Source organism: Babjeviella inositovora, assembly GCF_001661335.1.
Source record: "Babjeviella inositovora NRRL Y-12698 unplaced genomic scaffold BABINscaffold_5, whole genome shotgun sequence".
Lineage (NCBI taxonomy): Eukaryota > Fungi > Ascomycota > Pichiomycetes > Serinales > Babjeviella > Babjeviella inositovora.
In genome coordinates this window covers 117,135-138,871 of record NW_017566842.1, presented here as the reverse complement: position 1 = coordinate 138,871, position 21,737 = coordinate 117,135, and the positions used below count along the sequence as shown (strand labels likewise).

At 49.7% G+C, this 21,737-nt stretch overlaps 7 protein-coding genes and 1 non-coding gene across 8 annotated transcripts; 2 read left to right on the top strand and 6 right to left on the bottom strand.

Moving 5' to 3' along the window:
- Window positions 1-33: 33 nt before the first annotated feature.
- Window positions 34-2,801, bottom strand: BABINDRAFT_13038 (RNA-binding ribosome biosynthesis protein; the record flags this gene model as incomplete). Its single annotated transcript, XM_019127032.1, has 2 exons — window positions 34-47; window positions 245-2,801. The coding sequence occupies 2 exons, from the start codon at window positions 2,799-2,801 to the stop codon at window positions 34-36; spliced, it is 2,571 nt and encodes an 856-aa protein (XP_018985469.1).
- Window positions 2,802-2,945: 144 nt separating this feature from the next.
- On the top strand, window positions 2,946-3,482 carry BABINDRAFT_129056 (uncharacterized protein). The gene has a single exon (XM_019127014.1). It carries the CDS (start codon window positions 3,001-3,003, stop codon window positions 3,364-3,366), a length of 366 nt encoding a protein of 121 aa, XP_018985468.1. The 5' UTR covers window positions 2,946-3,000; the 3' UTR covers window positions 3,367-3,482.
- A 3,468-nt stretch (window positions 3,483-6,950) lies between these two features.
- BABINDRAFT_22770 (C2H2-type zinc finger protein) lies at window positions 6,951-7,112 on the bottom strand (the record flags this gene model as incomplete). The annotated part of the gene is made up of 1 exon (XM_019131297.1): window positions 6,951-7,112. A coding segment is annotated over one exon (162 nt), but the record flags the coding sequence as incomplete, so codon positions are not given.
- A 2,348-nt stretch (window positions 7,113-9,460) lies between these two features.
- Window positions 9,461-9,532, bottom strand: BABINDRAFT_t169. The gene has a single exon. It is a non-coding gene; the product is annotated as a tRNA-Glu (tRNA).
- Window positions 9,533-10,099: 567 nt separating this feature from the next.
- PTC7 (type 2C protein phosphatase) lies at window positions 10,100-11,274 on the top strand (the record flags this gene model as incomplete). The annotated part of the gene is made up of 2 exons (XM_019130433.1): window positions 10,100-10,172; window positions 10,217-11,274. 2 exons carry the CDS (start codon window positions 10,100-10,102, stop codon window positions 11,272-11,274), a joined length of 1,131 nt encoding a protein of 376 aa, XP_018985466.1.
- A 451-nt stretch (window positions 11,275-11,725) lies between these two features.
- BABINDRAFT_166508 (regulator of nonsense transcripts 2 family protein) lies at window positions 11,726-14,924 on the bottom strand (the record flags this gene model as incomplete). Its single annotated transcript, XM_019130432.1, has 2 exons — window positions 11,726-14,863; window positions 14,916-14,924. 2 exons carry the CDS (start codon window positions 14,922-14,924, stop codon window positions 11,726-11,728), a joined length of 3,147 nt encoding a protein of 1,048 aa, XP_018985465.1.
- A 294-nt stretch (window positions 14,925-15,218) lies between these two features.
- Window positions 15,219-17,836, bottom strand: BABINDRAFT_161121 (uncharacterized protein). The gene has a single exon (XM_019128661.1). It carries the CDS (start codon window positions 17,614-17,616, stop codon window positions 15,412-15,414), a length of 2,205 nt encoding a protein of 734 aa, XP_018985464.1. The 5' UTR covers window positions 17,617-17,836; the 3' UTR covers window positions 15,219-15,411.
- Window positions 17,837-19,005: 1,169 nt separating this feature from the next.
- On the bottom strand, window positions 19,006-20,893 carry BABINDRAFT_161120 (uncharacterized protein). The gene has a single exon (XM_019128660.1). The coding sequence runs from the start codon at window positions 20,605-20,607 to the stop codon at window positions 19,252-19,254; it is 1,356 nt and encodes a 451-aa protein (XP_018985463.1). The 5' UTR covers window positions 20,608-20,893; the 3' UTR covers window positions 19,006-19,251.
- Between the last annotated feature and the right edge of the window lie 844 nt (window positions 20,894-21,737).

Genomic DNA, 21,737 nt, shown 5'->3' with positions numbered 1-21,737 from the left:
ACATCGGGATATGGGACGGATATATAGTTTTGTTTACCGGTAAAGGTCTAGTTTTTTTGTAATATATAATCTCTGACAAGTCTGTATCATAAGGCTCTGGGAGCCTCTCTAAATTCTTTGCTGTCATTTCCGCCCTGGTGTAACCAGCTGTGAATTCGCCATCACACTGCTATTGTGCCATATCTATAAATCTTTCCAAAATGCTATGTATTCTCAATATACAATCCTCCGACCTAGTTCATACGGTCAATCTCATCACCACCTTCCTCATCCTCCAAACCAATCTTGCGCTTACCGGTCAATCTGGCGGCGGCCAACTGCTGCGTCGCAACCTGCTTCTTAACCTTGTTAGTCATCTTGGCGATCTCCACCTCGGCGTCTTCGGACTCCTGGGCGGCAAACTGCATCACCAAACGACGGCCCAACAAGTGGACACCGTGCAATGAGTCCATCGCATTTTCGGCTTCCTTAACCAAGACATACTCGACAAAGGCGAAACCCCTAGCAGACTTGTCAAACTTCTTTGGTACTCTAACGGATTTCAACTGACCAAAGGAGCCAAACAACTCCTGGATGTCCTTTCTGGTAGCCTCGAACGGCAAATTCTTAATAATGATCTTGCTCGACTTTTTGTCGGAAACAGTTGTAGGACGGGCGGAGGTGGAGGCCTGTCTGTGCGAAAGCTTCAATTGCAACTTGTGGCCGTCGATAACGTGGCCGTCCATGGCCGCAATGGCCGCGTTAGCCTGTTCCTTGGTTTTAAACTCGGTAAAGCCAAACCCCATAGACAACGACCCTCCTTCCTTCTTTGGATCTGGCTTGGTTTTGATCTGGGCCACCACAAACCCAGCAAGCGGCTTGAACGCCTCGGTAAGCTGGAGCGAAGTGGTGGTGAAGTTCAAGTTCTTCACAAAAATGGACACCGTTGGACCCTCAAAGACATCTGCATCGTCTTCCGCGCCGTTGTGCAAAACGTCCGAAACAGACATCTTTGCCTCCTTCGCGGCCTCCTCCACCTCTTCTCTCACGTCCACGGACTCGTTGTTCGTCGGCTCACGTGTGAACAAGCCCTTCGGGCCCTTTTCGAGGTAGATGATCGACTTCTTGAAGCGCCTGAACGCCAACTTGGTGAAGGCAGATCTGGCGGACGGGGCGTCGCGGAACTCCACTATGGCAATGGTGCCGGCTGGAGGCATCAAAATACGCTTCATCTCGCCGTACGGCGCAAAGAGCTCGCCAATCTCCTCGGAGGTGGTCCCGTATGGGAAGTTCTTGATCAAGATGATCTTGTCGTCTCTCTCGCTCTTGTCAAACTGAGTCAAGTCCACCCCCTTGCCCTCAAAGTACTTTCTGACGTCTCCGATGACGTGAGCCTCGGCTAAAGCCTGCTTCACGGCAGAGCCACTGTTCTCGGGGTCAATCAAGTCGGCCTTGGAGACCCCCATCTTCGCGGCCACGGACTCCATCACGGCATCGTTATTCATGTAAAGCGAGTTCCACGAGAAAACGGTCTTGGTGGCATCGGCCTTGCGCTTCAAGTCTTTCTGCTTCTTAAGCGGCAAGTTCTTGATGTCAAACTCGTCCAAACGGTGGTCCTTCTTCTTCTGGCCGGGCAAAATGTGCAACAACCGCCCCTGGAAAATCTGCTTGTCTAACGCGTAGTACGCCTGGATGGCCTCCTCCGGGTTCTTGAATTGGATGTAGCAGAACCCTTTCGACTTCCCGGTACGTGTGTCGATAGCAATGTGCACCTCTTCCAAAGCCCCAAACTTGCTGAACAACTGGCGGAAATCATCCTCCGCGGCCGTGTACAAGATGTTTCTCAAAAATAAACGCCCAGTCTGCGCGATCCCACGCACAGTCTTGGCTTCCTCGTCGCCAACAATCCCCTCTTCCTCCGGCTGTGGCTCTGGCTTGCGCGTCTGTCGGTGCAGAATTTGTTCCTCCAACGACTGGTGATTGATCTGTCTGTCCGGATGGATGTTCGGAACCCGTGGGGCCGACTCTTCTGATGTAGTATCGGCTCTGAAAGATTCTCTGGACTCGGTTTCTTCGGTCTTGTCAGACATACGCATTCGTCTCTGTTTGAGCCAGTCGAGATCAGAAATTGTGGTATCAGTAGCAGATTCGTCGTTCGCCGGCAATTCACTCAAGCTCATCATCTCCTCCTCCTCTTCTTCTTCTTCCGTCTTAGGCTTAAAAGTTTCGTACTCGTCATCACTGGCACCGTCGGCAATGGCATCCACGGAGCTCTGTGCGAGGATCTCCTTGCCCTCCTTCGCCGCAAGATGTTCCTCTAAGAACTTAGAGGATGGGGCACCAGAACCGTCAGCAGCATCGTCGTTCGCCCACGACTTGACCTGGTGCGACGGCTTCATCACCTCCATGAACTCTTTCAACTTTGGGTTGCTCTGAATTTCGTCGTCAATCCCAGATCTCTGCTTTCTCCTCTTCACCTCCCAGTCCTCTTGTTGGCTCGCAAATCGCTGCTCGCGTTCCCACGCGATGTCTTCAGCCATTCTTCTCTTCGCCTTGAACGACTTTGGCACGGTAGGGTCGGAAAAGGTTAGCGCCAACTCAACGTCAATTTTGGCTGTATCCACGAAGGTTTTGTCAAAATACTTGGCCGCCTTCTCAGCGTCTTCCTGCTTCAAATACCCGATGAAGGCAAACCGCCTGGATTCACCGTTGCGCTTCTTCATCAACTTCACATCCGTCACCACCCCTTGTTTGCTGAAGTGTTTTTTCAAGTCTTCCTCACTGAAGTACTGCGGGAGTCCCTTGACAATTAAACGCGACATGTCTGTTCGGAAGTATATCTAATGACAATAAAGACCTCTGATCGATGATATGCATAAATTTTTTTTGCTTTTATCTACGTGCAGGTTTAAAAACTTTTCACGCCGCAAGGGGATGGCCCGGGGCTCGCAACGTCAATGCCCCCACTGTGGATAGCAGGACGTAACACTAACAAAGATTGAACGGTAACAAGACGTATATATGTTTGTTTCAATAACCTACATACCGCCGCTTATTCATGGTTCTACCGGCAGATTTGAGTTTAACGGGTTTAAGGTTAGCGGGTTTGAGGTCTGCCGGTTTGAGGTCTGTCGGTTTGGCACGCCATCGTTACAACTGATTAGGATGCATAGCATTCGCCCGTCACCTCTCGCCCATCCACTAAAGTTCACAATCACGGATCGAGGTCACAATAAGGTGCCACAAAATACTTTCTGCCTTGGAAATCTGCTGTTATCGCGGTTATATTTAGAGCTTGCGGGGAGCTTGGGCGAGTATTTACTCGAAAATAACTCGCTGGAACGTGGCAAGCGAACGGTTCTCAAAGCGAACGGTTCTCAAAGCTAGCGACCCTCAGCAGAATGAATTTCTGAATTGGCATTACAGTTCTAAATCGTTATCTGCCCAGAACCTACACTTAGCGATATCTACAAAGACCCTCTTTCGTGTCTAGCTGATTTCATAGCAAATACATAATGGATAGGGACGTTATATTAATAAATATTCTCACAGAAATAATCAGTGAAGAAGAAGCGGCACAATTGCAATACGCCATTCCCCTACTCCAAGGCACTTCGAATGCTAAGTAGCGCGTCGGCCAACTTCTGGAAAATGATCACCTTCACTTTGAAATCATACATATACTTGAACATGTACGCCCCAATCTTCAACATGCGAAGGGCCGTTTTATGGGAATTTTTTCTGTGCACCGAACCGCCAAGTCCGGATTCCATTGCCATGAGGTTTATGCTGCTCCCACCCTGGCTTCCGGTGTCTATCTCGGCGTCAAAGTCAGACATCTTGTAGAAAATCATCATTAAACGCTCAAACTTGTGGAAAATCTTCTTGAGAATGATCATCTGATCAGCCAAGCCACGGTTAAGAAGCGACATGCTGCTTTGCCCGCTGTAGAATGTCGTCTGCGGCGTGTGTCTGAAGTCCAAGAAACCACCCAGCTCCTTTTTGACCCCAAAGAGATCCGCGCTAACGTTCGTCTCTACCTGGGAGTTGGACCGACCGCTTGCATGCGGGTCAAGGTAACCATTGGCCAGTTTGTCGTTCATGTACATCACAAACTTGGCCAGAATCAAGAACACATCAAATAAGATCTGGTAGTTAAGCGAGATTTTCGAGCCGAGCTCACTCTCGTTGATTTCCCAGTCATCTGCATCGCCATTCCTGGCTCCACGAACCTCGCCGTCGTCAGTTACGCTGAAAAACGCAAATTTTAAGATCTCGTTACATGAGCAAATCACCTTCAAATAGTCCGCTTCGGATAAATGTTGCATGTTTGTCAACATATCGCAGATGCCCTCGAAATCGTTGAAAAATACCTTCTCCTTGATTGCGTTAAGGTTGAAGATAGATTTAATCTGGAGGTAATTCAACAACAGTCGGGCATCCAAGTTCATCGAATTCACCGTGTCCTCACTCTCCGGGAGGTACTCCACGGGATATGGCTTTGCCATGTCAAAGTTCCCTGCAAGAGTCAGGAAGATATCCTGGTGAGAGGAGAACGAGCTAGGGCCCTTCACATTTGTTGCTCTTCCACCGGGCAAGATCCGTGTCATGTAACCGGTGTTCTTGGTCAATTTCACCAAATTCTGGATGGATTCCTCAAACGTGTCGTTGTTGCTCGTGCTAATCAACGCAAACTGGTCGTAGATCCCGTGAATGAGACAGATAATCGCAAAGTTACTCAACTGTTCAAACGCGTAGCGATTAGTGTCGTTGTTGATCAACAAGTACAACGTGTCCATGAAGTTGATCCGGAGCTTGGTGCCGTCGTTCCTCAACGCGTTACCAAATTCCGGGTTCGTCCCATCTGCTGGACCCTTCTTAATATAATTCTGTTCGTACAGCGCAAAGCTATTGAAGTTCCATACGGTTTCGTCATCGATAGAAGGAAGCTCGATCACGCGGAGGTCGTGCGCCGTTAGGCGTGGTGGCACGTTATATAGCTCCGCCAAGGACATGATACAGTTGTAGATCACTAGTACCGTACGGCACTTCAACTGCCGTTTGATGGCCATGAGGAAGTTTTCCTCAACCACCGAGTGCTTCGTGCGAGTGTGGGCCGTAAACAACGATCTCACATCATCTTCAGGAGCCTCGCTATCCAGTTCCAAGGCAGGGGGGTACTCCTCTATGGTCTGTGGAGAAGAGTTTAGTAACCCTCCAAGCGCGTTCACCTGGCGCAATACCGCGGGGAGATTCACGTCACAGTCGGCAAATAAACTGTGGATCACCGAGAGCGTCAAGGCCTGCACAAGCCATAGAGGGTTCTTGTCTTTGCTGCTCTGTTGGCCATGGGAGAACCGGCTGTTCTGCCCCGTTTCACCAAAACCGTTCGGAGCACCGCCATTGCCACTCTGGCTCTTGGTGTCCTTTCGCAGCTCAAGGAAAACGTGAATGCAACGTCTGGAGGCTTCGTACAAGTTTGCCCCATCCACCTTCTGATTGTCGGTAATCGCCCCGATGGACGCAATAAGCAACGGGAGACAAATAAAGGCCGCTTCAGATCCCTCGTTATGATTGCCTGGCTGCGAAAATTGCATCATCTCGTACTCATTCAACATCGAAGGATGTAAGATGGGATAGTGGTTAAGGAATCGAGCTATAAACTGTGCGAGGTATTGCTCGAGTTTCTCGTTCGACGGGATATGCGGGGTGGGGTATCCAACAAAGGGATACTTCGCCAACGATTTGTAAACGATGGTGCGAAGGTTGTACGTAAAGAGTCGCGTTTTCGAGTAGGCGTAGTTCGGGTTGAGGCCATGATTGAGTAAAAAGGAACCAGAGCTGCCGGGTTGCGGCTGTGACTGCGACTGTGACTCTAGCTGTCTGGGAGAGATGGTGGCATTTGTGGAGTTGCTCGAAAGTGTCTGGGCCGAGTCCATGTTGTAGAAAGAGTACCCTGTGGAATAGTAGTTCTTTGCGTCGTTCAAGTCGTTCAAGATCTCGTTGATGTCGAGAGGGTCGACAAGGTCTGGGTTCGGGGTCTGGGTGGGAGAGTTATCCTGGACCATGGGGGAGAGAATACGGTACGCTGGGAATGGCTTGGGGACGTCAGATGAGTACAAGTTCGCGTTGGGCGCTTCTGGCTGGTCGTAGAAACTGTAAGTGGTAGCTCTGGGCGTATGTTCGCCCAGGGGGACAACCGAGTGGTCAGAGAGATCGGTGGGCTGCAAATGGGAGGCGATATTGGTAACAGAGTGAAGCAGTGGTGGTGGTCGCATGAAGTTGGGGTCGGGCTTGTCCAAGCCGATCTGGAAGTCCAAGCTCGGGTTGGCATTTCTGTGGAGAAACTCCATTTTAGCGGCACTAGTGTCATTCATCTCATTGAGGAATCCTGTTTTTGCGGTTGTCGTTTTGGTCTGAGGGGTTTCCATCTCGGCAAGAAAGTCCAACTCTGGAATATCGCCGAGATTGCCTAACCAGCCTTCACCCGTGGCTTGACCATTTGGCATGAACTCGTCCACAGCCATCATTTGCGGAGTGGAAAACTCCACGTGTTCCGGGTAGTTGTTGTTGCTGTCCAGCTGCGGGATGGCGTAGTTCGACCCGGACGAGGCGGAAAACGAGGCTCTGCGGCGAACCAGCGACGAGAGCGGATGTTTTCTGGGATGCGGCGCCTCGAGCAAGTCACCGCTGCCATGGGGGGCCTGGTTCCGATTGAAGTAGCCGCCCATGAGGGTCTCCAGTGGCGTAGACGGCTGGGATTGCAAAACAGCAGATCCGTTGTGGTCCAACATAGGCGTGACAATGCGCAGTGGGCCCTCCTCCAGTTCCAAACCCAAAGCGTGGATGTTTGTGGTGCTTTCAGAGGCCGAAAGCTCCGCGTGGGGTGTCAGCGCTGCGGTTGTTGGGGTTCCTATCGACTTGGCAGAGCCCCGGCGCCGTCTGAGTCTTCGGATCGCGGTGTCCGAGCAGCCTGCGTGCAACTTCTGGGCGTGGCGAAGGAGTAAGTCACGGCGTGAGAACTTACGGGAGCAGATCCCGCAGTCAAACGGCTTTTCCCGCGTGTGTGATCGTTCGTGACGCTTCAAATGTTCCTGGCGAGCAAACGCTCGCGTACAGACCAGGCACACGAACAAGCGGGGTTTCCCCAGCGGAGTCGTCCCGTAGCCAGCGACGGTCACCGGGAGCGGTGACACGGAGGAGGAGTCGGGGAGAGCGGGCATGGGTGAATCTGTGTCTGGAAAGAGCAGGGTTTCGGTACTACCTGTCTGAGGGTTCTTCAAGTTTTGGGTGTGATTCAGGCTATGGACGCTGTTCTGAGGGAAGGTCGGGAAAGTCGAGCGCGCTTTATCCATGCTTCCACCGCCAAAATCTATTTTCTGGTTCAACGGGAGGGAGCGTGGGGACGAGGCAGAGACCATCTGTGTTTAGCCGCCGGTGTAGAAATTGAACTGGGGGGGTCCGGGCTGTCTAAGTTGCTTGGAATATACTATGGCGGATAAGGGGAGCGGTCTGAGATAACGAATAGCTTAGGGCACTGAGTCAACGTTTTCGGCTTGGTGTGGTGCATTAACCGCTGGTGCAAAATCGAACCTTCAAATGCCTCGTAGAGGTCGGGGAAGAAAACGAAACGACATACGAGGGCGCGAACTTTTGGGCTGAGTCTAGGCCTGTACACAAGCCACCGTCATTAACTCGGATGCGTGCGCATGAAACCCCGATGTCCTGCACGCCGCCAGGAGTTGACTAGTAATTAACGGGGTCTGTGCAGGTCCGGACTGAGAGCATTAACTCTGGGCTAAGTTTAGGCTACATGGATTCAACCATCCTAGCTCCAATTTACTAGTTGAATCGAAGCAAAAGGGACCCATTCGATGTTCACTTAAGGAAAATGTGTGAATCACTGCAGGGTGGACACTCCGAGTATCCTCCTCTAGCTGGATTTAATGCAGAGTGAATCCGAAAAGTAGGCAGTTAAGGTTTGTGACTCAGTGAAGCGCTCCGGTGTGTACTGGTTGAGCCAGACCGTTAACGCGACTGGCAATGAAGGCTCCGCGCTGGTTACTACCGAACCAAGTAAACAAAAGGCGTTCAGGGAACAATAGAGGAAGTCGCATTCAATCGTAAATCGGGCACATCCAACTTTACTTGGAATTGGTCTATATTTGTCTTCCAGAGGTGTAAGCTGGTTTATTCGGACGAAAGTGTGTTGTATTTTTATCGTTACGGTGTCCCGGAAGTCACCGAGGGTGTGCCATATGTCGAGTCGCTGCTCACCGGAAGATGCCGAAGATGTGGTATATGTTAATTCGCTACTCACTGGGTACATAATGTTAGAATAATAAGCACAAGGGGGAAAGTCTTATCATCTGCATTAACTACACCTTTCGGCCTGCTAGTTTGTATCTGTCAAGTTGATTGGAGCTGGTAAGCCCTTAGCGACCACCAGAAATAGCTCGATCCTTGAAGCTCAACAATGGCACGAAAACGGCGATCGCGGTACAGGTGCGGGGTAATCGGGCCGGTGCCCTGTCAGTTGCGGCGCGGAAATCCAACAAAAAAGATTTTCTTATGTAAGCGCGTGGGGCAGAGCTTGCGGGGTAACCACAACATTCGAAAACAGGGCTCCTACCGCTCTAGATGTGTAAGCCCGATCGAGAGAGGCCTTACCATGATTTTTTGCAGAGTTCTAGATTCAGCTATCTAAATATGGGAGCTATCAGGGATCACCCTTTCTTTACTAAGGCGATGAGTTAGCACTTATTTTGTCACTCTAAAAATACATGTTATCTCTACTGGTTCATCTGAGTGGTGTCCCTGAGGCACAGTACATAACGGCTCGTAGTTTTTCAAATACCCCATGTAGTATAAGCTACAATAAACACTTCAACTAGCAATACACTGCTCTGTTAGCAGTATCAGTCACATGTACTTCCCCTTCAGGTTTCTTAAAAATTACTGCAATTAATTGGCAATGGTGTATAGTTTGCAGCTTTACTCCGTACTGCTGTTACGCGAAGAAGTTAAACAATTTTCCATGAGGTTGATATCATAGCCGGTTGTATCAGGCATCACTATTGAATATTTGTCTCGACCTAGAGGAGGAATTTCTCCGTAAATTTTGTCAGCTTTTAAGGAACTCAGCCTACGAAGCACTTTTATCCTTCACCGTATAGATCAGAGAGAGCCACATGCGTATCTGAATACCGCGCCTAGGTGCTTTGTGTGCTTGGGGTATACGTTCTCGCCAGCTCCTCGAGAAATAATGGATGCGAACTTATGATACGGTAAAAGTTTTAAAACCCATGCGAACTATGAGGCGAAATCTGGCCATATTATTAACCCCTCAGTCCATTCAAGGTTTTAACCGTTAGCACGCTTAAACCCTTGATTGTTAAAGGCTCAAAGAGGTTAATACCTTTCAAGTCACACGCCAACCTACCTCTAAATTAACACTTCTAAGGGTAGCCAAAAAAGTAACCTCCGATACCGGGAGTCGAACCCGGGTTTGCTCGGTGAAAGCGAACCGTGCTAGCCGTTACACTATATCGGATGATCATAAGCTTCACTTCTTTGATGAAAAGTAGTACAGTCTGTTTGAAATCTATCTATGACTTTCGTAGCACTAGCTAGTCTAGGATTTTTGCATATTTATAACTCTAGGGCATAACTATATAGAAATCTGAGCACTGGAATCTGTACCTAGTGGAGGTCTGAAATATATTTTAAATATATTTGTTTTTATTACTCACGTGTTTCTTGATTAGATAATTCAAAATTTAGTATTAATTCAGTGCGCAATTATGCATAATATATAATTCAAATATATATTACGTATACATGGGGTTGTACATACCAATAACATATTAATATCGATACCGTAAAAGGTTGCCTTCTAAAATCTGCCTTTTATGCACCATAGCTATATATGTATACACGCAAATTACTGTCCTGCGACCGATCCACATTCTATACCGCAACACCGACCAGAAGCCAACCACACGAACATTAGGTTACGCGGCGGACAATCCTGCGTGTGCGCTCCGCATCCACTCCTGTACGGAGGTCTCATTTTTCTTTCCCTAAAAAGAAATCCAGTAACATATATCAAACGCCACAAATGCTCTCTCGAAGAATCAAATACCTCCTCATCCTCATCCTCATCATGCTTGTTGCTTCGTCCATCCGCAAGAGTAAGTATCCTCACAAACTCCAACAGACTGGCACTAACCTCTAGACGCCATCGGAAGATCGCTCAACTTCACCAGATCCTCCAAGACGTTGCTAAGTCTGAAGCTCCTCGCGTACCAGCCGACCCAGAATTATGCTATACTGCGCCTAAATACCGCTAAGCGGTACTTCTCGTCTAGCGCCAATCCTGCTGAGTCCGGTTCCTTGGTCCAGTACAAAGTCTCGGTTGCATTCCAGCCAAAGGACCGCGAGAACCTTGAGAACAAGTTTGTCAAGTCTAAGAAGCAGAAGTACGCGGAAGCACACAAGCTCTACCAAGGCGAGGAGGAGGGTCTTTCAGAGACCGGTGAAGACAACTACTTTGTGTCGATCAAGGATGACTCGCACCTTGCAATGGGTGTGGCGGACGGGGTTGGCGGTTGGAGCGAGTTGGGGTTCGACTCCTCCGCCATTTCACGCGAGTTGTGCCAGGCAATGTCGCGGTTGTACGCAGGCAACCAGATGTTGACCCCAAAGCAGTTGTTGAGCTTGGCGTACCAGGAGATCCAGCAGTCCAGCAAGGTCGAAATCGGCGGCACAACCGCTTGTTTGGGCACTGTGAATCCAGAGGGGTTGTTGAAGGTTGCCAACTTGGGCGACTCGTGGTGCGGTGTGTTCCGAAACTACAAATGCATCGAGCAGACCGAATTTCAGACCCATGGCTTTAACACGCCGTTCCAGTTGGCCAAGATTCCGGATGAGTTCTTGAAGAAGGCCCAGAGACAGGGCAAAAAGTATATCATGGACACCCCTAAGTCAGCAGACGAGTACGAGTTCCAGTTACAGAGCGGTGACTTTGTCATGTTTGCTACCGATGGTGTCACCGACAACATTGACGTCTCCGACATGGAAATCTTCTTGAAGGACCATGCGGAGAAGTTACTGCACAAGAACGAGCAGGAGATGCACCAGGTCACGTCAAAGTTTGTCACCGAGGTGGTAAAGTTGAGCAAAGATGTGAACTACCCAAGCGTATTTGCACAGGAGTTATCCCGGTTATCCGGCCAGAAGTACTTGGGGGGCAAGGAAGATGACATCACCGTTCTTCTTGTTAAGGTCCAGTAGTCTGGAGACGATGGACGAGGTAGGGAGCCCCAGCTGTTTTAATGTGACGTACATATACAGAAGTTGCAGTAGAGTTAGAAACAGTCTGGCCTTCGATGGGAAAGCACCGGGAGGGGCCATGGAACCGGATATTGTTAAGCACAAAAAGTCTAATTTGGAAAATTTGAGGCGATGTTTGAATATTGGGAGATCGCTTTGCTTTTTAAAACTAAGTAGCACATTATCGTGTTTGATTAAATTATACAGGAGGCAAGCTCATTGGTGTTCCTTTATCCCTACCCAATGCCTAGCTGGGGGAGCCCTAGGTAAAAAGCCTCAGACCTAGACCATGAACATATGCATCGATAACCCATATTTTGTATAACTGTTAATACAATACGCTAAGCTAACCAAAGTTTCCCTTGTCTGGTTATTTCAGCTTCGTACTCGCCGATGCTCCCAGTGTTCTCGGTTACTCCTCGTATTGCAACAAAATCAGACGAATCCGCGCATTTTCCTCCATCTTCCTATTCTCCTCCTCCATAAACCTCTCCGCGAGCTTATCCGTCTTGGACAACTCAATCGTCTTGGCCACCTGCTGCTTCTTGGCATTTTTCGTCATCAACGTGAATCTCATTCCCGACGAATTAGAACCAGAGACAGACTTGGCGGGGATCGGGGCGCGGAAGGCGCGCACACGGGAGTCCGACCCCTTACCAGCCTGGTCGTTCATGCTTTCTAACATCAACTTCTTCAAACCTTCATCTAACTCCTCCTGCAACTTGCGCTGCTCGCGTTCGAGCTCAAGCAACTCCCTCCGCTTCTTGCTCAAGACCTCCTCTTCTTCCGAGTCCATATCGTCATCATCGTCATCATCGTCATCCTCATCCTCGTCATCCTCATCGTCATCCTCATCGTCCTCATCCACGTCATCGTCCTCATCGTCCTCATCTTCTTCCTCCTCGTCGACCAACTCCTCTTCCTCCTCTTCCTCCTCCTCCTCCTCCTCGGCCAATTCCTCTTCTTCATCGTCGTCATCGTCCTCGGTCGTGTTCTTCATGAGCTCCATCAACTTTTCTCCCGCTTGGGTGCCAGATGCCAGCCGCAAGTCCGCCCAGTGGGGCATTTCGACAACCAACTTCGTATAGAACGCGCTCAACGCAAAGGTGAGATCCATTGGAAGCGGCTGGGCCTTGCACCAGACGAAATAGTCAAAGAAGATCAAGAACTTGCGAAGTTTTGCTTCAAAGCGCCTCCCGATCAATTCCTTTCCGGTCTTCTTCCCAGACTTGGCCTTATCCACCGGATTGAAGAACTTCAAACTCGTCAACACCGTCGTAACCATGCTCACTCTGAAGTAGTTATCCCTCGGATCTAATTTGTTCGCCACGGATCCTGGGTCTCCGCCGTTGTACCCGAAATTTGTCACGTGGAAACAAATGTCCAAGAGCATCTCCCAGGTGAGCACGTTGCAGTTGTACAACTCCGCCACATACTTCATTGTCACCAAGCGGCTTCGGTTCATACGGTACTCATTCACCATCAATCCAATATCAATCGTCTCAATGACCGTATCCACCACTTTGGGAACCAAGCATGGCACTACCTTCTTCATCTGTGAAAGAAGTTTCGCGAGATCAGGTACCGCGTCGTAGCTTACCTTCTGTGGCTTCGTAAGCACGGAGTGCAAGGTGTGCTGAATCTTTGGATCTTTCATATTCGCTTTGGTAATGATCAGGGCAATTTTACTACATGGACTGGCCCCCAACTGAGTTGTGATGACGTAGCGGATGAACTGCTGCTCGAGTGTCTCATCCTTGCGCTTTTTTTGGTTCGAGATCTTGGCGAGCGACGGCGGATTCACGATCAAGAGAAAGTTGTCGATTGCAAGCAAATCATTGGCAGTGAGCTTGTCGTCCAGGGACCGTTTTGTTTTCAAAAGTTCGATCATGTCGCGGGTTAATTCCTTATAGTCCGCGTCGTACTTAAGGACCCTTCCGCAGTAATCGTTGCTGAGTAACAAACCCAAGATCTCCAAGTTGTTCAACACCTGGATGTTCAAGATCAACGTGCGGATCTTGTGGAAGATGACATGCGACGGCAAGATCTTGAATTTAATTAACTCCAGGAACATGTAGATGGTGGCGACGAGGAATTTCCCGTTGTGTAACTGCGAGCGGAAATTCACATCTAAGGCATCAGAAATCTGCAGCGTCACATCTGGCAACAAGTCCTTGTTGGTTGCAATAAACCGCGCGTAGAGCTTCAAATCGTGGATCGTGGCGGAGTTGTTGCGGAGCTTTTCCTCCAAAAACTTCACCAACCGGTTGCGCGATGCCTTGTTATTGAGACCCATGTACCAATACTCGTAACACAACTCGTCAAGCAGCTTCACAGTTGAGGTTTTCTCCAATTTTGCAAGGAATAGCGTCATTTTAGCCCCAAGCTCGTCGTCTACACGTGTCGCAGCGGTCACTGCGACCGGAATCGAGTTTTTAAGATTGGGCACCTTGGTGTAGAAGTCCTTGTTCTCCTGGTTTTCCCAGACGAGCATCTCGTCTTCCTGGTTGCCACCAGAGGAGACTTCTGTGATGATGGCCTTTTCCTCTTCTTCTACCTGGGCTGAGAGATCCGGGAGGGGAATATGGAATAAGGGACAGAGGTAGTCAACACCGATGGTAAAGAGCAGTAAGAGGGTTTCAAGAGTAGTGATCTCCGTAGTGTATTCCTCGAGGATCTTGCCCGTGCGAATGGAGGCCTTGGTGAGGCGCATGCGCCATTTGTTGAGGGAGGCAGAAATAACTAGGGCCTGTTTGGTGATGGCGTTTGTGTATATGGTGAAGAGGGTGAGGAGCTGAGGGAAGACATCCGGAAGTGCTGAACCATTCGCGGAATGGGGCTCCGTTTCATTTCCATCCACGCTGCTTTCCTTCAGACCTTCTCCCGGGAAATCTTCAAGAATATACGACCCAAACCTCTTTAAAAACCCCACCGCAATCGTAATCGTCCCGCCTCCCTTCAAATCATAGCTAAAAATCTCTTTCAATACCGACAAAAGCACCGGCTCCACCTTCTCCACCTTTGCGTTCACCTTCCGCAACGCAAAGTCCGGGAGGTCCTCGTGCGCCGCCTCGTTGATATCTCGGAAAATTCCCACCATGCAGTACTCTGTGAGCAAACGGAGCAAAATCTTCTGGCGGGCGACTCGCCCTGCGTCCTCTTTCTCGTTGCGCACGTACGATTTCGGCGGACTCGCGAGCCCGTGGAGAAAGCTGGACAACAAGTATGGTGTGAACTTGGTACCGAAGCGCTGGTGCAACGCACTGACAATCTCCACCGAAGCATTAACATCCGCCGTCTTGGTGCACCGCGGTAAGCCTTCCAAAATCCCGGCTAGGATTTCTGTGAGGTATTTCTCGAGCGATACCGTCTGGATGTCTTTGAGAATCGTCTGCTGCTGGTCAGCACCAAGTGACAGGCGTACCTTTTTGATGAAGGCGGTGTTTTTCTTGAGCGATGCGTCAAGCTTTCCCACGGGAAACACGGCCTCGCCGTTCCACGCCCGCGTGTTGAGCTCCCACAACTGCTGTCTCCTGGAGTCGTCAAGCGTCTAAAGGTTAGTCACGGCTGAAAAAGAGCAAAAAGGAGCAGAGTGTACATACAGTAGTCATTATTTGATATGACTGGCTTGGATAAATATCAATTAATGAGTATCGATAGAGGGTGTGGAGGAGTTCAGATACGTGCTGGCTGAATAGGTGAAAAGTTCCAGCCGCAGGTAGAGATTTTTCGGCCGGCATATAAACATCTGAACGAGTACCAGCGAGATTGGCCTGGTACTTAAAATAATACAAAGTAATCTATTATTGTAAATTAGTTAAAACTCGCTCAGTTAAACCTCCTTTAACGAGGAGGATGTTCTGTTCATATTTTATGACCGGTGGTGTGTCTACGAATTTGGACAACTTTTATTCTATAAGCGTACCCGCCTGTACATGCAAGTGCTCCAGAGACCATTATACAAGCTAACGTCTTGGTCAAAACGGTTACTCACGCCATCTAGACACCTATAGAGTGTTTTTTTTATAACCTTCCATTTACCCACGTAGTTAAAACCTTTTTCTTCTTATTTATTATCAGAACCTAACTCAAGGCACATCAATTTTTACTTCCCGGGGGCTGATAGAACTCAAATTTGAGGTTGCTGTCGCCGGCACAGCTCAGGCGCCGCGGCACGACCGACCGGAACTCCTTGGCCTCTTCGATGGTTGACGGATGCGGGCGGAATTCGTGGTTTTGGAACCGCGACATCCCGTGGTATTTGGCCGGCGGCGTCACCTGCGACATCGACGTATTTGCGGTGCTATTGCTGGCGGAGGATATCCTTCTGGCAACCTGTGGACTCACAAACGGCGAGCCAAAGGAGTTTCCTGCCTGGCGTGGAAAGATCCCATGTGGGTGGCTCATCTGAGACTCAGATTCCACGTGAACGAGCATAGACATCGGCGGCTGGGATTCTGTGCGCATGAGCATCGGCGGCTGGGGTTCCGCATGCACAAAGTTCGGTACCGGTTGTTGGAACTGTGGATAGTACATGTCCGCGGGCATCATCTGCATTTGCATCTGCATCATCATCTGCTGGCGCTGTATCTCCAAGAACTGCTGTTGTTGGAGGAACTGTTGCTGCACCATGAGCTGCTGGTAGCCCGGGGCCTGGGGCACAGGCTTTGTTTCCACCAGGGAAGTATCGGGCAACGGGCTGGTAACAACCACCTCCGTATCTGACGAGTGGTGAACAATCTCTTTGGCCAGCATGCGCCATTTGCCAAACGGCATCTTCTGCACCAGCACGGCGCCAGAGCCACGACCAAACAGATATACCACCACTGCGTGTTTTATGTCTTCTTCGTACAACACCTGGACCACCGTCAAGCCGTCGAGCGGGCTAGCGCCCAAGCCATCAGCAGACGCGGTAGAGTTCATCACGAAGGTCAAATACCCGTACCAGAAGGACGCCATGAACGGGATTCGCATAAGGTACTCGTCGGAGTCGACTTCGAGGTTTTTGTACGCGTTGATGTACTCGTCGCTGTTCATGATCAACATGTCATGCTCGTCGTAGATCCGGGTGGCCATTTTCCACGTCAACATGGAAGACGGACAGCTGCGGACCGCACGTAGTACCACATGCGCGTCGAGTGCACCGTCAGTGAGGTTTATGGACGCTGTCGCGCGCGCGCGCGGTGACTGGACTGCAGATATGCATGGAAGCGCGACGTTGCATTGAATGAGTATAAGCGGAAGTTCATCCGCAGTCTCCGCGAGTAAATGCCGCGCGGCCTTGCCCCTGACCTTGAGTGACGACGGCTGCGGAAGTGTGTTCGGCTCCATCTGCGCAAATATGTGGGACTGCCCCGTCAACGAGTTCGTGAACTGGATCTCCATCTGGGACACATCAATTTCCGTCGGAGAAACTGCGTGCGGCGTGGATTGGTCTAACGCATCGCCCCTGGAGACGTCAAAAGTGGGGGACGACGATAGAAATGCCACGAACTGATCATCTGAGCTCTCCTTCGCCGGAAACTTGTAAGCGCTTTCGGGTGTCGTCACAGTGATCTGTGGCACTTCTTCTTCCAATACGAGGTACCTTTTCATTTCGTTGCGGGTGACAGCCGAGGTGCGTCCGTGCCACATCAGTTTCAACCGATTTTCCACCTGGCGCGGTGTCTTGCATCGCGCGGCGCGCGCTTTCTCGCGCTCCGCTGTGCCCTTGGCGCGGTACTCGGGCTCCGCCTCCAACTCCTCGAGCACACGTGCGGAGTACGCGTCTGCAAGCGCCGCGAGATTGAGCTTGCGCTCCTTCGACAGGTACGCGCCTGGAAGGAGCGCGCGCATCGTTGCGAGAAGAAGCGCATCCGCGGCCGGCGACCAGCTCGTGCGCGTGTGCAGCTTTTTTGCTGTGGGTGTTTCCGGCACCAAGAGCTTTCGTTTCCGGTCGTCGATCTGGTTGGAGATGTCTGCCAACGGGGCGCGTTCGGGAAGTTCCGAGAACATGCTTGAAAGGTCGCGTGCGCGGCACTGGGAGTCTGGCGGCGTGAACTTGGAGATGCCGCGCTCATCCTCGTCGTCGGTCGCGTCTGCATCGTACTTGGGCTTCGGCGATGGCTGTGTCGGGCTCCGCACATTGGACACGCCGATGCGCTGGAAGTCTGACTGGTTGCCGAACAAGCGCGATGGGGAAAACGAGAGCGACCCAGGCGATAGGTGCATCGGTGTGTTGAGGCTAAGCAAAAACGGCGTCAACAGTTCGTGACCGAGTGCGGAAAGTGTGCGTTTGTGCGTGGGCGTCTGTGGCGGAAGCATAGCGAATTAGAAGGAATGAAACGGTTCAGAATAAACCAATGAGTGACGAATGGCTGACCACTAGAATGTGAAATGATGGTGTATGGATCGAAGCCACTAGATTGCTGGACTATTGACGTTTATGAGTGCTGCGTGTTGTCTTCACTATATTAGACAGGTGACGTGAGCTCTTGCTATTCCTCTATTATTTGTCTTTTGTGGTAGAAGAGTGTAAACGTGTGATTATGGGTGTGAAAGAAAACGTCAATGCGTATTTACTAGTACCTTATTCTACTGCTGAAATAGATCCGCGCATCTGCGCGGTAACTATTTTGCTTTGATGACGTCTGGATCCATTCTACCTGCATACAAACGCGTTACCCCTGCGAGCACCTGATGGCGTGCGCATACCGCGATCGAGGCAGCTCGTATACGCGTCGGGAGGTGGGAAAAAGGAGAGGTAAGCTGTAGGCTGTTTGCTAGTGCTTTTAAGTAGCACGGTCATTTTTGCAGTACTAGTGTCATGGTTATGCGGAAGGGAAAGAAAAGGGCCAATCTGAACGGTTATAGTGGGGGGTGAACGCGCAGATTTGCGACGGGAGTATTTAATTTAATGAGGTTTCGTGGTTATCGTCTGATTATTTTCCAGTTGCATATGGTATAGTTATGTTTCTCTTCCAATACAATAGCTAGTGGGAGCATTAGCGTAAAGCTGATGCGTAGTCTCTAGCCCGCCGAACAAGGCGCCGCAAAAAGTGCTGTGTACCAAACATTGGGTTAGAAAAGTTGAAAAATAAAAACGCCGCAAATACCGGTGGTTGATTCTGCGGTGGCGTGAACTACATAAAGATTAAATTACCGCGTTCCGTGTTATGCAACACGCCTGGAGCAGTCACTGCCTCAGGTTAAGCTCCCCTCGCGAAGAACTTCGATCCGGCACATGGTGCGTTATACGAAGCGCTAACACAATATGGGTTATAATTTGGCCAAGCAGAAGTTTCGTGTCATGTTTACCCAGCGGCTCAATTGTGCCTATTAATCGACAAACTTCCAGACCATTTTTTCAACTGGACGCGACCGTGTTTATGATTTCAAGCCAGCCAGCCGGACACTCAAAACACTAGTCACTTGCGGCTGCTTCATCACGGGGTTCCACTGGGCCACGGGGTGGGGGGTATCATTTCCTAGGGCCTTGAAGCAGCGACCTTTGCAATGAAATTATATCACAAATTACTTAGAGTTTGAAAGCACTGCTCAGTCCCATAGTGGCTATAGAAACAGAGTTCTCCAGAGAATTGAAGTCACAGAAGATAAACCCATAGAATGACAGATAAGCTTCGGATTCGTAGCATGGATATAGCCTCGGGGGATGTCCAATTTTAAAGGATTTATTTTGTAAAATGATCTTTCAAAATTTTGATGGATATTTTTCAAGGTACTACGTCCCTTAATAGGAACGACTATTACACAATTTTGTTCTAATCGTGGAAAGGCATCATTCATTTACCGAGCCACCTTAGGTGGGATACCAGACTCTAATCCCTAACAACGAATTCATCTCGCTTTAATGAAACCTCGACAGCTGATCCACATCAGTCTCGAAGTTACGGTTATAAACAACACTCCCTATATCCTTATGCATTTTATACGTTACCTCTAAAAACTGTTTAGCTCAAAGTCTTCGTCTTCGATATGCTCAAACAGATCCTCGGCATCAGTCTGTTTTTCTGCGGTATTCTCGCTGAACCGATAGTAGTTGTACCAGCAGATATCGCCCAATGTGATCACCAAACCCACAACGTTGACAAAGTTCAACTCGTCGCCGAACACTGCGGTGGAGACCACAATCGTCAACAACTCCTTGAAGATTCCCGCGACGCTCAACGTGACCACGCGGGTGCGGTGCAACAACTGAAACTCGCACACCGTCATGGAAAATGCAAGCACCCCAGGGATTACCATCAACCCAAGGGTCATCGGGATGCCCTTTTCGGCCCAGATCGAGGCAGTCACAAACTTGGACCATCCCTCGAGCCCGAGACCGAAGCAGGCAAGCACAAACGCCATTCCCGGCAGAAGGTAGAAGATTGTCAGAATCGGATTTGACGTGTAGGCGTTACGCTTGAGCAAGATCTGGGTGAAGGACCAGCGGACACCCAGCATCACCGCGGCACTGAGTACGAGGGCCACCCCTAGCGGCGAGTTTTGGCCGGAGGCCGTACGTTTGGCCACGGTGGAGGGGGAGGTCTCATGGCTCGTGCCTGCCACCATCATCATCACGGAGCCTGTCATTACGAGCACGATAACTATCAAGCGCCAGTTGAATTTTTCCAACTTGAACAACAACCCGAAAAGCAATACAAATGCCAAGGACGAAGTCTTGAGCATGGTGTACAAGGTGAGGGTTACGTAGCGGAAGGAGGCGTTGCTGAACCCGATGTCGCCCGCAGAGGCAAGGCAGCAGGGAGCGATCTGGGTGACGTAATAGGCCGGTGACATGTATAGTTTGCGGAGAAACGACTGTGCACCAAGCTCAGTGTACTGGGTCTGCGACTTTGGCACCAAACCCGGGAACAACGCAAGACAAACGAAGCTTATGCCAAACAAGATGAGCTGGTGGAAGGCCGTGATGAGGACTGGGAAGTGGAAGTTGAGGTGCGGGCCAAACATCCACTTGTTGTAGATGGAGATTGCGAGCGAGAATACGTACCAGCCCAAGATGAGCATTGCCGGAATGTAAAAGTCCGGCTCGCGCACAAGCTGCGGGATGCTGACGACAAAGTGCACGAAGCCCAGCCACCAGGAGGTTGCGGGTTCCGCGGGATACGCGCTGGAGTCATCATAATCGAACAAGCCATCTAAAGAGGCGTTGCGTTGCACTGTGTTCTGGTGCGCAAAGAAGGATTCATCGGTCTCTTGGGGAGTCGTGTCTACTGGCGATCGTCTCACCAGCAATTCGTCTGGAAACGTTGAAGTGGTCGAATCGTCACGTTTGTGCTTGTACTTACTCATGCTGAGATGGAAGGATCGTGGGGGCCTGGGTGACAAGGGATCAAAAATGTGATTTAAAGGGGTTGCTTAATGTGGAGTGACCAGGAAACAGCGGATATGGCTTTGTACGGGGTAAGGAATGTCTTGGCGGCTATTTGGATCGCATCAAAGGTATCGTAGAGGACAGGTGGTTCAACGGAGAGACAAGTTCACAGAGGGGCGGAAGGTTTACAGTGAAAAAAAAAATTCGGTGGAAGCTCTGACTGACAGGTAAACCGACTCCTATGAGGTTTGCGGTATATTTAGCAAAAAGATAGGGCTGCTGGTTCGGTTGGATCGCATTAGCATACACGTAGCATAGGTGGTATTTCTCGCGGGTTCATGAGGGCGTGCACGACGGAAAGCACGTGTGCTCACGTCTCTCAAGACGCGTGGGGGTGAGTGGTGGATGCAGGATGGAAAGGAAGGCTGACACATGAACCCTTAACCGAAAGCCTGGCGATGAATCCTTAACCGAGAGCTCAACAATGATATCCAAAAATGACTTGTTTAATGTTTATCTTGAATTTTGTTAAAACAGCCAAGAAAACAGCAGGCAGCAATTCTGCATCTTTGAGAAGGTGGATACTGGTATTGCATATACCACGAACAGTACTGCATTGAAATATGGGCCTCCGGAAAGGAACACATCAAGGCGAGGATTCAGGGCTTAAGGAGATACAAAGATATGACCAAGGAGGCAAATTAAGTATACAATATAACTGAATATTTCAAGCTCAAAATGATATATTTACCAAAATAGTGTGTATATATAACTTGTGAGTATAATCTAGCATCTGCAACTAGCAAAGTAGCTGGATAGTACAACAAGACCCAGGCATGTGACAGAGATATCGATATTTTGGAAATAACTAGTGATTTTAAAAAGAAAACCTCTGGAGAAATGGGAACTAAGACAGGCATAAAGACTGCTGTCAGTCTGCGACCAAGGATGAACTCCAAGCTAGGGTTAGAGGGATACAGCCAAGAAATATATGCCCGAGGGTCCTGACCATACCGTAACTACAACAGTATAAATAGAAGAAAAAAAAAACAAGATTAAATGGAGGAAAATTTTCCCTAGGTGGATTTTGTCACCTACTTGAACCAGC